The sequence below is a fragment of the Mesoplodon mirus genome, assembly GCF_964341445.2.
Source record: "Mesoplodon mirus genome assembly, chromosome: 12".
Lineage (NCBI taxonomy): Eukaryota > Metazoa > Chordata > Mammalia > Artiodactyla > Ziphiidae > Mesoplodon > Mesoplodon mirus.
Genome location: NC_138988.1, coordinates 9,428,208 through 9,445,397, shown reverse-complemented (window position 1 = coordinate 9,445,397; position 17,190 = coordinate 9,428,208). Strand labels below are relative to the sequence as shown.

General features: G+C 41.7%; 1 protein-coding gene across 1 annotated transcript in view; it reads left to right on the top strand.

Moving 5' to 3' along the window:
* GRM7 (glutamate metabotropic receptor 7) overlaps positions 1–17,190 on the top strand; it is a gene marked incomplete at its 3' end in the record, with an annotated part of 816,540 nt that overhangs the window by 478,592 nt on the left and 320,758 nt on the right. Inside the window, exon 5 of the mRNA XM_082638105.1 lies at positions 12,450–12,590. Coding sequence (XP_082494231.1) covers positions 12,450–12,590 — 141 coding nt within the window. The remainder of the gene's footprint in view (positions 1–12,449; positions 12,591–17,190) is intronic.

Sequence of the window (17,190 nt, the reverse complement as noted above, 5' to 3'; positions counted from 1 at the left end):
GGGCTGAGAGTTCTTTGAGAGCAAAGAATGGTGTTTTTATGTCCAATATGTGAAATCCATGAAAAGCATTTAGGCCAAATCTACAAGCAGAGTAGTCAACCATTAAGTATGAGATTGTGTTATCATCAATTTATTTAAATGTTCATATTCAAGAATACTATTTTATATATAGTAAATTCCCAGGAATAATTTCTTAAGAATATATAATCATATCAAGGATGACACATATATTTATCTTACAAAAAGCCAGATCAACATTAGCTTTCTAAAGCACTAACTGTAAAGGAGTTGGAGACCAGCCTCCTTAGGACTGATTATCATGACTGATTGTTGATGTCTGCTATGGTTGCAGATGCAGGAAGTGGTGACATGAGTATATTTACTATGTCTGTTTTGCGTAAAGTCACAAATAATGGATTCATAGATTACATTTGTGAAAACCTGATATGTATGGAAGCAGGAATTAACTTACCTTGGAAGATAACTGCTCTTCTACAAAGTTTTACTACTTGCAGGAGACTGAATATTATATGGACTGGGCATATATTTTGGTGATATATATTTATAAAATATATGTATACACATATATGTATGTTTTTATGTATGTATGTGTTTATATATATGTTATATATATATAAATAGAAAAAATGGTTGAGCTAAAGTAAAATAAGCATCATCCATCCTCCAGTAATAACCAACTATTGATATTTGATGAGTATTAAATATAAAAAATAGCCATACTATCAAAGTAGTCTTTGCATTTTTTAATATAACGCACTAACTTGAATTCCTGGTTCCTAGGTATTCTCTTAAAACTACACTTTCCTGTCTGTCAAATTCTAATGATTGCATACACTTGCAGCATATAGATATTATGTAATCATGTGTTGGGGGCCTTTATGATGGTTCTAAGTTTTCATTATTATAAACAGTGCTCAAATCCTCATTTTCCTAACTGCTTTATACATATTCTATTATAGAATTTATCAAACATACACAGAAGTAGAGAGAATCGTATAATAAACTTCCAAGAGCTGATAACCCAGCTTCAAATGCCATCGATATCCTGCAAATCATGTTTAACTGTCCCCTCTGAACTTTTATTGTGAAGGGACATTTCAGATTGAATTTCAGTTATGTCTTCTTACCTAAAGTATATCAGAATGCATTTCTAATCGATAAGAACACCATAATCACCGTGCTATATATCACATCTGATAAAATTAATAATTCCTTAATATCTCCTTGCCCTTGACACATCTTCTCTAAAAGAAGTACATATACTTTTCCATTAGGATAAGTGTCTTGAAGTAAAATTGCTAGAGCAGAGTTTGCACCGTTTTTATGACTTTTGATATGTAGTACCAGTATCTATCATGGTCAAGATTGATGCAGTCAAGATTGCACAAATGTAGCATCACAGTTCTGATATTCATTGGTACTGGGGAGGAAAGAAAATATGGATATTTGGGATATCTTGAAAATAACGTAGTATGGTTGTAGGAAGGGGAAGATGAGGAAGACAGGTGCGGAGGAAGGCAAGAAATTACAGCAATGACAATAAAAACCCGAACCCAAGAGTAATGCTGTAACCTTAGTGACTGGTGCTCTTTACCAAGGTTCTGTACAGAATATTAAAACAGTGAAGGCAGAGTTTCCATTTGAGCTTCATAATGAGGGTGGGGTAGCAGGGACTAGAGCAGGAACCTTCCACCACACCCTGACTCACCACCAATTTCACACTCTGCAGGAGCAGCCTGTGACCTCCAGGAGATGGCCTCTTCAAGTCTTACTTCCTAAAGCATATCTACTAGAGGGATGGCCTTTTACCTTTCGTCTCTCCTACCTGTGCATCCTGAGCCACCCTAAAGCAACAGATGTTCAGGTTATTAAGTTGACGTGGCTGCACATTGCATAGGAGAACGATGAGAAGCTTTCAAGTATGGAAGGCAGTTACTTTCTAGTGTCTGGAACTGATACTAAAACTGCAGACCTAGAAAACAAGCTTATGGTTACCAAAGAGAAAAGGGAGAAAGGAGGGATAAATTAGGAGTATGGGATGAACAGAAACACACTACTCTACATAAAATAGATAAACAACAAGGACCTACTGTATAGCAAAGGGAACCATATTCAGTAACTTGTAATAACCTCCAATGGAAAAGAATCTGAAAAACTACATATATAATTGAATCACTTTGCTGTACATCCAAAACTAACACAACATTGTAAATCAGCTATACCTCAATTTTTTTAAAAAAAGTCTACATACATTCACAGGAGGAAAGGAACCTACATTTACTCAGCAACTTTAAGTTGTTGGTTTAACCTCAATATTTTTCAACCTTTACATCCATCTCTAAGGAAGGTACTACCATCCTTATATTATAAATGAGAAAATGGAGGTGCTACTTTAAGTCTTTTCTGCAATAAGTGAGTGAGTGAATGAACGAATGAAAGAAAAAACTACTAAGTGAACAGATATACAGTTGAACAATAAAACACAAACAGTAGAAACCTGAGAGATCACCTTAGCATAAGTTAAAGAACATAGCTCGTAGGTGGCAGAGGAAGGATTCAGACTGAGGTCTATGTGATTTTCCAAGCCAGGAGGTTGGTAACTGAGTATGCCATGCATAGTCCCTAGTGTTAAAGGTCCAATTATCCTCATTTTCCTCTTCTTGTTCTCTCTTTCTCACCTTATGTGTGTGTCTGTGTTAATTTTCTATTAACTTAGTTAATATTTATACTCTTGCTCTGTGCCATGCATTTGTTGTAAACACTGCATACAGCCCCACGTGGAAGCCTGGCATGGATCCTGTGACGCAGATGTTACCATCATCCCCATTTTAAAGGTGGAGAAACTTAGACGGGTTAGGTTACTTGCTCAAGGTCATCTAGCTAGCAAGTAACAAAGTCAGGAATTGAACCCTAGAATTCTAGTTCCAGAGTATGCTTTTCATCTTTTTAACTGTTAAACTATCCATTTAATATGTGCTTTTTATACCCGCATCCGTTCCCATATAAGTATATTCAGGTTATATAAAGTGCCCTTCTGTTTCCCAGGCAATTTAAAGGAATGGAAGATGGCAGCCGTGCTTGTGTTATATAATATGCAACAGCTCTTTGGAGGCCTTTTGTGGAATAATATTGCAAACATTATTCCCTCCACCTCATCCATAAACACTCCCCATGGGAGTTGTGTTCTTTGTGGGATAATTTCCATTGCAATAATTCTTATTTGTTTTCTCAAAAATAATGGCTGTTTTCCACCACTCTCATCAGTAGATACAGCCAGCAAATTCTGTGGGTGCTTCTGAGAGCCTAAATTTGTCCCAACAGATCAGTAATGATCTTCTTGCCAAACTGATTTACATGTCTCCAACTTCAATTGACTTCAATAAATGTTTACAGAAACTTGAATTGGGAGGCGGAGATGAGCAGGGCAGAGTCTTTTTCTGCCAGGAACTTAAAGTTTCTGGAGAGAAGCAGACAAAGAACTGACTGTCCACAGCACTGCCCGAGTGCAGGCAGGGCAAGAGCAGAGGATATCTGGGAACACGCCACGTGTATGGGAACCCACTGCACATATCCTGCAGCAGGTGGCCTCAAACCAAGGGTGAAGGACCCCTAGTTTATACAGCTGTGCAAAAGTCATCCTCTTCTGGAGACCGGACACCCCAAGTTCACTTACTCTGGTTAAATCCATGCAGTTCTTCCCATGTTTCTTGTGGGCTAATGCAATGTTAAATTTCTAATTGGGATCCAATTTGATCATTATGCATTTATGTTGGAGGAGGTCCCTCAGAGGATTTGACCTTTGGTTGACCCTCAAGCCGACCCACCATTCTCACAGTGAGAGCCATTTTCCAGGAAGTGGCCTTTAGAAGGTAAGGTGGTATTGAGACTGTCTGGATGGTATAAAGGCCTCTGTCTCCATTTTTAAGATTCTGGCAGGCAGTTACCCAAGACTAGCCTCATTGTGAGTTCCCTTGCTTGTTAAACCTGCCACCTACCGACCTGAAGAGCTCTCTCTCTTTGGTCTCTCCTTGCCCTCCGTGTATGGGGGCCAGTTTCACATTTCACCCAGGCAACTCCCGATTTTGTAAACCAACAAATTATCCAACAGTTTGGTGTTTATTCGATTTTTTATTGAAAGGGCAGTGTGTCCCTGGTGATCTGAATTGCTAGCTTTATTCACTATTCTATGAATTTCTCATGTGCAGTTGGGTCTATTTCTGGACTTTCTGTTTTATTCCAGTGGTCTATTGATCTCCTTGGTCTTCTGCCAAATTTATTCTTTTTATTCCTAGAGATTTATAATCTATGTTAACAATATCATACCTGGTAGGATTTGTATTCCTCTTCACCTCCCTTCATCAACATCCCCAAACACTCACATGCAGTTGCTCTTCTTTTTCAGAGTTCTCTTGGTTTTTATATTTTCTCCATATGAATGGTAAAAGCAGCTTGTCTAACTCTAGAAAAAGAAAATGTAAATATTTGTATTAAGATCACAGAAAACTTACAAATTAGCTTCAAGGGAATGGACAAAAGGGGAATTTAAAAATTCTAATGAAGGACAGAAGTCAACCTAATTAAATGGAAAGATACACTTGTCCTTGGATAGGTATTTTTTTGTAGCTATTTTAGTGGTGTAGTCTCTTCTACACATCTTAGAAGTGATTTTGTTTGTGTCTACAAAAATAGATGATTTCTCTCAATTTTATATGCTGCCACTTTTCCAACTTTCCTTCCTTTATAGTAGCTTTTTCAAAGATATATTCTTAGTGGCCTGAGATAATATCTCTTATTTCAGGGGGGTTTGTATATCACTGGAGTTGCAGCCAAGGTGTGTTAAAGAGAGGTGCATTTCTTGGTGGTGGAAAGCTTGGTGTCTGCCAGGACAACCACACACATCTTACCAACAAGGAAAGAGGTTCAGGTGGAAACTGTCAGAGGTGGTAGCGGTGGGGGAAGGGTGCTGCGAGAGGAAGAGCTCAGGCCACTTGAAGGGACACATGTTCTCCAGCACCTGCTGACGGCTGCCACATGGGAATGGCGTCTATGTTTCCATACCGTCTGTCGTTACAAGGGAAGCCAGAAATCTGGACTTACAAAATAAATCTCCTGATTCTCTAATTAGCTTTTAAAATACTCTGGGGCCAAATAGAGAGGACAAGTCTGTAGGTTAAATATATTCTGTAAGCCATCAGTGTGTCACATCTGGGAATCAAATCATGTCATTCGGATGGGAGAAAAGCTAGGGGAAAGGATACTAACATGGGATTTTTGACTTGTCATGGTTGTATTTGTTTCCTGGGGCTGCCATAACAAGTGACCACAAACTTAGTGGCTTAAAACAGCAGAACTTTAGGGCTTCCCTGGTGGCGCAGTGGTTGAGAGTCCACCTGCCGATGCAGGGGATGCGGGTTCGTGCCCCGGTCTGGGAAGATCCCACATGCCGCGGAGCGGCTAGGCCTGTGAGCCGTGGCCGCTGAGCCTGCGTGTCCGGAGCCTGTGCTCCGCAATGGGAGAGGCCACAACAGTGAGAGGCCCGCATACCGCAAAAAAAAAAAACAGCAGAACTTTATTCTCTTACAGTTCTGGAGGCTAGATGTCTGAAATGAAGGTGTGGACAGCACTGTGATTCCTCTGAAGGCTCTGGGAGAGGATCCTTCCTTGCCTCTTCCAGCTTCAGGTTGCTCCAGGGTTCCCTTGGCTTGTGGCTGCATCACTTCAGTCTCTGCTTCCATCTCCACATAGCCTTCTCCACAGCCCCCTCTCCCTGTGGGTCCCTCCCTCCGTGTGTCTTTTTTAAGTATCCTTGTCATGGGATTTAGGACCAACACAGATAATCCAGGATGACCTCATCTTGAGAGCCTTAACTACATTTGCAATATAACTTGATGTTAGACAGTATCCAGATATTTTCCCAGTAGGGTCATATTCACAAGTTCAGGAGGTTAGGAAATGGACATATCTTCCGGGGGCCACAATTTAACCCACTACTGTGAGTTCTAAAAATAGAAAAGGGAATAAAACTAATGCTGATTTTCAAAATGTATTGTTCTGATTGACCCTCTCAGCAGGAGGGAACGTGAGTTCCCGGCTGCTTTTCCTCATCAGTGTCTCTGTGTTCCCTCCCCACCCCTCCATCCTCTTGTCTCTTCTCCTCTCTTCTACTTCCTTCCTTTTCTTCCCCGCTCCGTTTCCCCCTCCCCCCTTCTCGCTCTTTCCCTCTCTCTCTGTCCCTGTCTGTGTTTTCGCCTCTTCGTTTTATTCTTCGATTCATTCATCTATTCTATTAGTATCGCTTCCCTATGGTGTGCCAGGAGCTGTGTTTCTGAATCATGACCACATCCTTCCGGAGTCAGAGGCAGAGCGGGAAGAGCTAAGAGCCTCCCCTTTACAGGCGAGCGCGGAGGAAGCCTTGGGTCCTCCCTGCCGTGTAGGCTGCCAGGGATATTCTCGCCTGCAGCGCATGACTTGTGAGGATAAGGCAGCAGTCAGGCCCACTGGTCACTTTCATATGCCTCGTGAAGCTCCATTAGTATCTGTCGGTCTCTGTTCACCGTAGCCGAGCAGGGCTCTTGACACTGATAGTTTTCCTTTCATACGACGCACCTGGGAGAACCTTCTTCCTTCTCAGTTGGAAAGGTCACCTCCCAAACATACCGCTCAGGATGAATTATGTGTCTATTGATTTGCACACTCTTGTCTTGACCACACATTTCAGGAGGAGTTTAAAGGCAACAGCCCAGTTAAAAGAACAAAGAACCAGATAAATGTCGTTTTATAATACTCTAAAACCCTGCTCATCTTTCTATGCTGATCTCAGTTTACTTCCAAGATTACAGGAATATTGTTCAACATGGGATATTTGCTTTAGAATCCCCTGTAGATTAACTTCTGAGATTAAAATCATCTGTCCAACAAAAGGAACAATTTAATACTAAGAATTTCATCAGCTCCACATAAAAGAATGATTTTCTCCCTTAAGGTAATTCTTATTTTGTTTTCTATGAACTGAAATCCTAGTCTTTTAAAACTCAGGTAATTTAACTAATAATAAAGGGATGTGTGTCCAGATCACTTTTCTTCAGAGCTCTCACAGAAATGAGAAGAAAGTATTAATTCACTGTGAAACACACAGACACACACCCATACATGCATATATTATTAGAGTTTTTCTAAATTCTGCTTCAAACCCTAACTCTCTGTTGCACCTTGGTGACAGTACATCTGGTATTAAATAGCCTCGTCCTTAAAAAAAAAAAAAAAAGAAAAGGTAAAATTGTGAGGCTGTAGAAACTGTAATGAACTTGGGAAAAAACAAAAAGACCCAGATCTGACCTTCAGTGGGCCTGACCTCTGTGTTATCAGCTTTCCAGATGATTTTGATACCCACCCAACTGTGTGAATCACTGCTCTACATGGGACCAAACACCAGGGTCTGGAATTAGCCAGACTTGAGCCCAGAATCCTCTCTGAGCCTTAGTTTCTACCTCTAAAGTGTGGATAACTTTAGTACCTACTTACCTACTTCCTAGGGTTTATGTGACACTTAATGAAAAAAAATATACAATGCTTGTTATTTTTCTAATCATAACTATTGGTACAACTTTTTATGTAACCATATGTGACTCTGTCTGACATCAGGATTTTTAACGACTACTTGGGAGACGAACTTAGTGATATATATTTATTCATTCATTGGATAAACGTTTATGCCATTAGTCTATTTGAGTTTTAGTAGCGATACTAGATAGCATATACATAGAAGATGGTCCATGTATATGTGTTGATTTTGAGGCCAGTTGTCCTGGGATACTTTGAAATGTGAGAAGGACTTAAGTATTCCTAACGCATAGCTATTCCATCTGAACAAATGTCCAGTCTCTGCTCATCCCCTCTCCCTATGTTCCCCTTTTTTCATCTGTGTATCTTCTCTCTCCAGGAGGCCCTCTCTGACTCCTAACACGGTTCTATCCCTGTACCCTTCCTTCATGGAAGCTATCACAGGTGTAATTTTATATTTATTTAAATGATACTTTTTCAAGTCTATCTTCCCCACCAGGCTGGCCATAAATCCCATAAGGGACAGGTAGGTTTTAATCCCAAGGTTTGTGAGTGCAGAGAACAGTGCCTGTCACAGGGTGGGTGCTCAGTAAATATTTAATGGATGAGTATGTTTACTGAAGAAGCAACAGTTCATATTTTACTATATCAGGCACAATGCTGAATGCTTTACAAACAATAGTTTGTTTAATCCTTGTAACAAACCTATGAGGTAGGTATTACTATTAACCCATTTTACAGATGAGGAACCTTGAACTGAATAATGTGCTCAAGTTCATACAGTTTAAACCCACCATTGTGACATCGATGTGTAGTCCACCACTACACTATGTGTTTTTTCTACTGACAGAAAAAGTGAAGGTCTCCTATGGGTTGGCAGTTCACATCTCTAGGAAACCACCCAAAAGCCAGTGTGTGCTATGTTGGTACCTGGCTATGGGCTCTGAGTTACCCCTCAAGGCCATGGGCCTTCAGAAGAGGTAGTGAAGATGTTACCAAAAGTGGGGTCTGGCTACTCTCTGCTCAAAAGCCAATAAAGAGGCAAGGTTGGTGAACAGGAAAGTTGGCTTTACTCCGGAGGCCAGCAACCAGGGAGAGAGGGCGGGCTCATCTCCAAAGGCCGATGCCTGGACTGACAGTCAGTGGGCAAGAGCTCTTAATGGGGCGTTTCAGGGGTCACAGCTGGAGGGAGGGGGCTACATGCAGAAACAGCACAGTCAGCTCTGACCGTCATCTTGAAATTGGTCATGCCGTGGTCTGATCCGCGTCATCTTGATTGTTTTGAGTACAGTTAATCTTCAGTTCCAGGGTCAATTTGTTCCCACTTCTTTGAGGCCAGTTCTTGGAATGGTGGCAGCTTATGGCATGGCTACAGTCTGGCCATCATGTAATTAACTTCTTCCACATGGTGGTGGTTTCAGCATCTATAAGATAGCTCAAAGGATATCTATAGCCCTTGAGGAGGAACTAAAGGTCCTTGACTTTGCTTAATGACTAAACTATTATTATTTTCTCCTGTTTGACTGCTTCCCTTTGCTTCTGCATTTTGTCACTTCTCTGATTAAACTTATTCTTTGGCTAAAGTTTTTGTACAGACCAAAGGCAGGCAGAGCACATGAAGGGGGAAGGACCACAGTGTCCTGCACCATTTCAAAGACACAGGCTATTTAAGGTTACCTTCTTAGAAGCACTAAAACGTTGCACCAGGATGGAAATTCCTGGGCTGGGGAGCCCAGAGTGATAACAGGAGACAAAGTTGAGGAACACAGCCTTTGAGGCTGCAAAGGAGCCTTGAGAAGCAATGGAGCGAACGCACCAGGCAAACTCACCTGCAGGTCACACAGTGCCCTCCACCTCCCCCCAGCCATCTGCAGGCCACAGGATGTGAGGGAGGGCTCCTGCCTTACTGAACACAGTACTAAACAAAAGTGTCAACTGCAGAGGCAAAGCGAAGACCCTGTCATCTGAACTAGGACAAAGATTCGAGGCTGAGAAGGTGACAAGGCTGACATTTAACAAATTGGGCTGGAACAGCTTAAATCCCAGCTTCAGAAGCTCAGGATTTGCTTCTCACAATCTGGGCAACAGGAGCATCACCTGGATCTTGTTAAAAACCCAAGATTGGAGAACTCGGGCTTCTCAAAGCGGGAGCTGCATGCACAGCACCTGGGGCTTGTTAAAAAGGCAGCCTCTCTGGTCCCGCCCCAAACCTCCACCCCTTCTGAGACGCCCAGGGAAGTTGGTCGCTCGTTCCTTGCGGGAGTGAAAGCTGAATTCAGCCTACAAGTGAGTCCCTGCTGTGAGCTGGAGAAGGAAGCTGGGAGTGAACTGGATGTGTGAGTAAAAGGACGGCGTTCAGACTAGCAAAGCCTGTTGCTCATCCACTTGCTGTTAGAGCGCAGGCTTTCCAGAAATCTGCTGGTTCTCTGTTAGAGCAGAGGGAGGTGCCTGCTGCCTTCTCTTGCCTACCACCGTGTTAGCTAGCTGCACCCAGTCCTTCCTTCTCCAGCAGACACAGGCTGAAGAGAGAGGTGTTTAGAAGTGATGGACTTTTCAGTGATGAGGTTTCCTCTAAAGATGTTTTCTGCTGAGCTGGGGAATATATGTATCGTTGCTACAGTTGGAGCCATTTTGGTAGTTCCTTTTCTGAGTCTGGTTTGAGCTTCAGACCTGTGGCATGTGGCCAAAGAGTTTATTTCTATTTGTGTTCTCTGGAGGCTGCTTCTTCCTTAAGAGTGTGTCGTTCGGGTGTCTCACAAAGAGGGGCTTAGGGTGCCGTGCTCATGCAGCAGTGTTTCGGTTGTCTGTGGCTGCAGAAAAACCACCTCAGGTGTTAGTGGTTTAAAAGATGACTCGCCACCGTTCTGCAGTCGGGGCTGCTCTCAGCTGAGTGGTTCTACTGCAGTCAGCTGGACGGCTGCAAAGTCCACAAAGGCTCTGCTGAGAGGGCTGGGGTCTGGCTGGGCTCTTCTCTTTCCACAAGCTGTCACGTACCTCAGCCACTCGTGTTAGAGCGTGGTAGCTGGATTCCACGGGGAGTCTCACCAGGACAAGGCACAGTGAGTAAAGGGTTTTCCAGCCTCCGCTTGCATGGCTCCTGCCAGTGTCCCATGAACAAAGAGGCAGGCTGCGTAAGAGGGGACCACACAAGGGGGTGAAGCCCAGGAAGCATGGTCCATCAGGGGCCGTCAGTGTCACAGTCTACCACTGTTGCCGTTTTTTTTTTTTTCCCCTTGCAGGGGTTTGGCAGGGGGATAGATGGAGAGAAAAGTAAAAGTTAACTAGTTACCAATGTGAGTGTGTGTATGTATGTACATGACCAAGTGCATACATGTAGTGTTCATGGAAATTCTGGGGGACTCTTTGCCCCAAAGATTCCCCTTTATTTAGTAATTGTTCTTTTACTGAATGGTCATCTGGAGGCGGGGTTATGGGAGAACAGTGAGGTGGGATGGGACTTCCAGCCAGACAGATGGATTGATCAGTGTTGATATCAGTGTGAGTCAGATGCTACAGCTCGATTACTCTCAAGTCAGCGAAGGCAGTGCGTATGAAAGGACAGTTTCCTGGATACCGGGTCAAGAATTATGTCCTCACAACACCCTAGAAAATAACTAAAAGATGTAGACTATTCTTTTTATTTTCTCTAAAATATAATCTCCTGTATAGGTTTCTTTTTTCTTTCTTTTTTTTTTTTCTTTGTCTCATTTACTTATTTCAAGTTTTCCACTTACAGTAGGGCTACTGTATGTTGGGCCATGAATGTAGTAGTGAATAAAATTAAACTGACCTGCTCCTCTTGTGAAGTTTAGAGTTGAGAGCTGTTCTTTTCTTGTGGCCTTAAATAAGAGTAACTGAATAATTTACATAATGTGAACGTAAGTCCATCTTCTCCTGTGGTTCTTGACCTTAAACTCCATGAGTTTCCAAAGTCTTCCCACTGCCACAAACAAGATGCCATAAGGAAAACAGGTGGTATCACCTTACAGGTAAATGAAAGGAAGATAAGAAAGTTCCAGCATGTACTTGTTCATGTTTCCCTGACTTAGTGAGATTAGTGGAGCTGGGATTCAAGGCCAGCCCTTGTGATACTGAATCCAATCTGATTCTCACAGGACCACTGGCCCATTTAAAGCTGCACCATCCTAAAGAAGTAGCTAGAGATTTCCTGGGCACTTGTTCTCTTGAGTCTGCTCGTCTAACACTCTTTAGAAAAAGCATTACACTTATGTTGGGGTCAGTTTACCTATGGCCTCTTCAAAAACTTCCATTTTGACTGGAAAGTCAGTTCCATAATGGGTCCTTACTAAATGCAAGAGGGTTCTTAGAATGATAATCACAGGTCAGTAACTCACATACTTAGGGATGCAGAATATGGCATAATGGTTGACCTTGGGCACTTTATTATGTCTTCTAAGACTCTCTTTTTTCATTGGCAAAATGGAAATGATAGCAACTACCACATAGGCTGTTGAGATGAATGAAAGAATCTACGTAAAGCAGAGAGTCTGGTCCATAGTAAGCACTGAAATGATCACTTACTATCTTGGTGATGATGAAGACCTAGTCTACTCACTAGAGATACAAGGGCTGTTGTGATCACTGTGTCACTGCTAAGGTCTCTAATGCATATTTCATTGTGAAAGGTCGTTTGTAGGCCACACATCCGCCTGACAGATTGAACTAGGGATTTAGCCATCGGAGTTAGCATTGGTATTTTTTTCCTCACTTTTTTTTTTTTTTTTATTGACACAAAAGAGCAAGCATCCAGTCTACTAAAACGAAGAAAAACCATCATTGGTATTTTTATTTCCAAGTGTCCCAGCAGTGCCCCGCAAGCAGTAACCTTTTCATTTAACTCTGTTTAGGGTTTGATGCCTATTTTACATCCCGCACACTTGAAAACAACAGAAGAAACGTATGGTTTGCCGAATACTGGGAGGAAAACTTCAACTGCAAGTTGACAATTAGTGGGTCAAAGAAAGAAGACACAGATCGCAAATGCACAGGTAATTTCATTCTCATTGTCCTTCTCCTGTTACTCTACGTGGCCAGCATTGTAATGTCTGCAGAGCTGACAGAAGGAAGCTTGGCTGGAGACAAATTGAAAAAGTAAATCGAATTTTACTAGATTGCTCAGAAAATGGAACAGCAGCATAAGACTTGAGGGGCAAGTGCAGTACAGACAAGAGTGTATTCTTTTCTGCCTGTCCGTCTAGCAGTAATTGACATTTTCATTGATTCTTTGAATTCAAAAGAGGTCATGTTGCCTTGAATGCTCTCGCCGATAAATATTAGTTCATGTTGTAGCCAGGAGTATAAAGTCATTTTCACATAGACCAAAATCTCTCACAAATTCCATACCAGCATCAGATTTAACTATCAGCAGAGAAATGACAAAAAATGTGAAAACAATATATTTGATTAAGGAAAGAAAGTACTTGGAGTTAGAGTAATGAGAATTCCAATGGATTTTCATAATGTCCAAATTAATGTCATCTGCTATTTAAAATATGCTTTAAGATGCTCACTAAGCCTCGTATGTAACCTCGCAGAAATATTCCAAATAAAAAACATGAGCGTATTTGCCATGTATGTATGTATGTATATATATTTGTATATGTGTATATAGATATATATGATATGCATATATATAGTGGGTTGGCCAAAAAGTTCGTTCTGGCTTTTCTGTAACATCTTGTGGAAAAACCTGAGCGAACTTTTTGGCTAACCCTGTGTGGGTGTAGGTGTTTTTGTGTGTATACACACATATATATATGCAGTAATCAGAAGGCAACATTACATGTTTATTCACTGATGGATTCACAAATATATATTGAGCGACTCCTATCTGCTAATCCCTGTGCTAGGTACTGCTGATCTGATGGTGAGCAAACCAGGTAATGACACTGCTTTCACGCCGCTTAGAGTGTAGTGAGAAAAAAATCAACCTTATTCCAGCGACCTTGCTATGAATACATAATTATAAATTGCAATAAATGTTCTGAGTGAGGCAACGCGTATAATCAAGGAATTTTACTCATATTAAGGGCAGAAGCTCTCTCAAAAGGTGAGTAGACGTTGGCTGGTTAGGGAAGGGGAAGACCAGATTGGAGAATTTCTGGTGCAGGAAGAGCACGGCACAGGGCTCGAAGCAGGAAAATGATGGTGCCTCTTAGGATGTGAAAAGCAGAAAAACATGAAGTACAGTGAATAGGATAAATGTGTGAGCCAAGGCTGCAAGTGTAGAGATACGGACAAGGAATAAGCCATGCTGGGATGAATGTGGATTTTGGTCTTTATCCTGTGGATACTACAAATTATGGGAGGTCTTACACAAGGGTGTGATGTGTTCTACCATCACGTAGCCTTCTATTAATTAGCATTCCCCATTTTTTTTTTTTTTTTTTTTTTTTTTTGCGGTACGCGGGCCTCTCACTGTTGTGGCCTCTCCCGTTGCGGAGCACAGGCTCCGGACGCACAGGCTCGGCAGCCATGGCTCACGGGCCCAGCCGCTCCGCAGCATGTGGGATCCTCCCGGACCGGGGCACGAACCCGTGTCCCCTGCATCGGCAGGCGGACTCTCAACCACTGCGCCACCAGGGAGGCCCAGCATTCCCCAATTTTATACTTCAGTGGCCTTCGGCATTTGTAATGATGCCCTTGAGGTACGACAAACCCTAAAATGTCTTCAGTATGATCAAGAAAGAGACATTCATGTTGTATACCCTCGTGTGTAGTTTTTCTTTGCAGTGTGGGTCTTCGAATACTGGCCATTCAGATACTGTAGATTCACCCACTCAGTAAACATCTATTAATGAGGAATAATGCATGTGGAGCATGGTACTAAAACAGCACAGATGGTGCCGGGATGCGGAAGTCAGGCCTTTTCCTCAAGGAGTTTTCTTTTGTGAAAAAGGAGGGATGAGATATAATCAGAGACCTGAGTAACAGATACAAAATCAACATGATGCACAGCTGGACGCACAACTCAGGTGACTAGAATATCGGAGTGACCACATTCTCTAGCCTGTAGTGTATAACAACAGTGTTTTCAATAATAGGGTCCTTATAGTGTTGGGGGGAAATTAATTCAACGTTGACTAGACCTAGGCGACACAAAGCTTTCAAGTAGAAATCGAAAAATTAGCTTGACATCTGGATAAGTTGTCTATATGACGGGGACATCCAAACGTACCAGAAGTACCTCAGTGATTGATGACAGTTTTTTTTGGCTCTTCCTGACATTTGATGTTTTGTAGAGTCTGAAAGGTGGAATGAATTGTCTGACGGCTATTAGGATCGTTCTGTCTAAGGCTCATCTCCAGTCTTTGCATATACTCTAACCAGGCTATTTTACCTGTAGTCACATTTTAGTGCTGATTATCAAGAATTTAGGTTTATAAAAACATAAGGTCATTATCCAAACCACTATCTTCAGAAAATGGAAACAGAAGTGTTTATGTTTTCATATCATGCTTCCTCCATGTGAAAAACCTATGATCACACCTGGTAAATTAGCTGTGGCCCCTCTTCCTTTCCTTACTTACCACTTCCCTTGTGGTAAGAGGTGCCATACTGAGTGGAGGTCGATATTACTACTATCATTGTGTCTTTTGTTCTTCCTGTTATTGGATGTAAGAACGTGGGTGGTCTGTGTTTGTTATTCTTTCTCGTACTTTCTCTTTTCCAAATTCAACTAAACTTGTATTTGCTTTGGAAGTATTCCCAAAATACTATTTTAAAAATCTTGACATTTAGGTATACCTCAACTTGGAAGTGGAAAAATGGGAGAAAAGACATAGTAAGATTTGCTAGACCACAGGGAAAGAAAAAATGGAGAGAAATGACATATTAAACTGTATTAACGAGAATACTTGCAGTGAGAAGTTGTTTTAATGAAAGAGAAGAATGGATGAGAGAAGAGAGCCATTGATAGGCTTAAGGGTGTGGGTGATGTAAGGGAAAGCTTGGTACCCAGATTTTGAAACACTAAAAGAATGGGCACATTGGAAAGAAGCAACCAGATGAGGAGGTAGGCTGAGTAGTCTGGCATTGCCGATTGTGGAGTCTGGCATCGCAGAGTGCAGTTAGTAGATGTTTTGATCTCAGGGCTGCAGAAAACAGCCTGCTTCACAGATCCCTCTCTGTGACTGGTCTCTGCTAAAGAACAAGAAAGTCTTAAAATATTCATTCCTAGGATTTGGACACAAACTAAAATGCAGACTTTTTTTTCTGGGATATATAGCCTCTTCAGCCATCATGAGCCACTTACTATATATTAGCTCCAAGTAGTCTTGGATCATTCAAGATTCGAGATCAAGATCATTGAATCAATCATCTGGTCAGACAAGTTTTGAAGATGAGTTGTGGGACCCATAACTATTTGGAGAGAGCACATTTCTGGCGTCAGGGGAAAACAGTGAGTTCTAAAAACCGAAGATGGTAAAAAAAAAAAAAGTCATGAAAGTAAGAATAATTGTTGAACAAAAATTATTATTAAACATGAAATAAACTGCATATGCTCTATAATGTAACATTGGGCTACATGTGCATGGATTCTTACTTGAACAACCATGGAATCCTTATTCCTATGAATTATCCACATGCATTTAAAATCTCCTTCAAACAGGGAAAGCTACCACGTACTTCAGTATTTTAAGAACATCCCAACTTTCCTTGATACCCAATTCCAAGTTCTCTCAACCTTGAGAGGTAGACATTCTTCATCCTACTTTCCCTGGTGGTTTATATCAGTTGTCATTGATATAAATTAAGACTTGCCAGGGACCCATCCTGCTCATGGGTTATCTTGCCTGCCATCCTCCAAGGAGTCACATAGTCGAGCAAGTTTATTGGTGGTCTAAGTTATCACAGAAAACACAGACTCTATCCGAAAGGTACTAATGCCATTCATGCTACTTCATGGTAGAGCTACATTTTCTCATGGAGATAGTGGTAAGTACACACACATTAAAGTAAGCATTTTTAGATAGCTCATCATAGATTATTTGTTGCTTATGGGAAGAAAAATCAGACGTGATTTTTCTTTCAGGTTGAATTTATGCTCCCCCACCCTCCCCACCCCACTGGGTAAGTGTGTTCACCCTTAATACTTGCCAGTAGATTGATGACACACAGACCAGTTTAGCATATGATCTCTTTGGGAATAATATGTTTTTGTGGAGTTACCAAGGTCAAGAGAAGAAGGAAAATAAATAGGTGAAGTTATGTCTCTGCAAGAGATTGAGGCCATCTTGGTGTCAGGAAAATACTCTGCCAAAGTGTGTGCGAAACCAGAGATTTGGGCATGAAAGAGGACTAGCATTGTGTTCCAGGGCTATCTCTGAATATCCCTGTGAGAGACTGGAAAACAGTATTTAACCTCTCAAAGCCTTTCCTCGTCTTTGAAGTGGGAATAATAAAAGTTTAATTGCATCCAAAGTCGTTGTGGGAATTAAATGAGAGCCCTCAAGAAGAGGATCTAGAAGCTCTTTGGTGGGGCTAAGGGCGGACTCTGGGAGGGCTCCTGCCAAGGAGTACTCCCCAGAACTTCTGCTGCCAGTGTCCTTGTCCCCACCGTAAGCCACAGCCACCACCCCTAGTCTC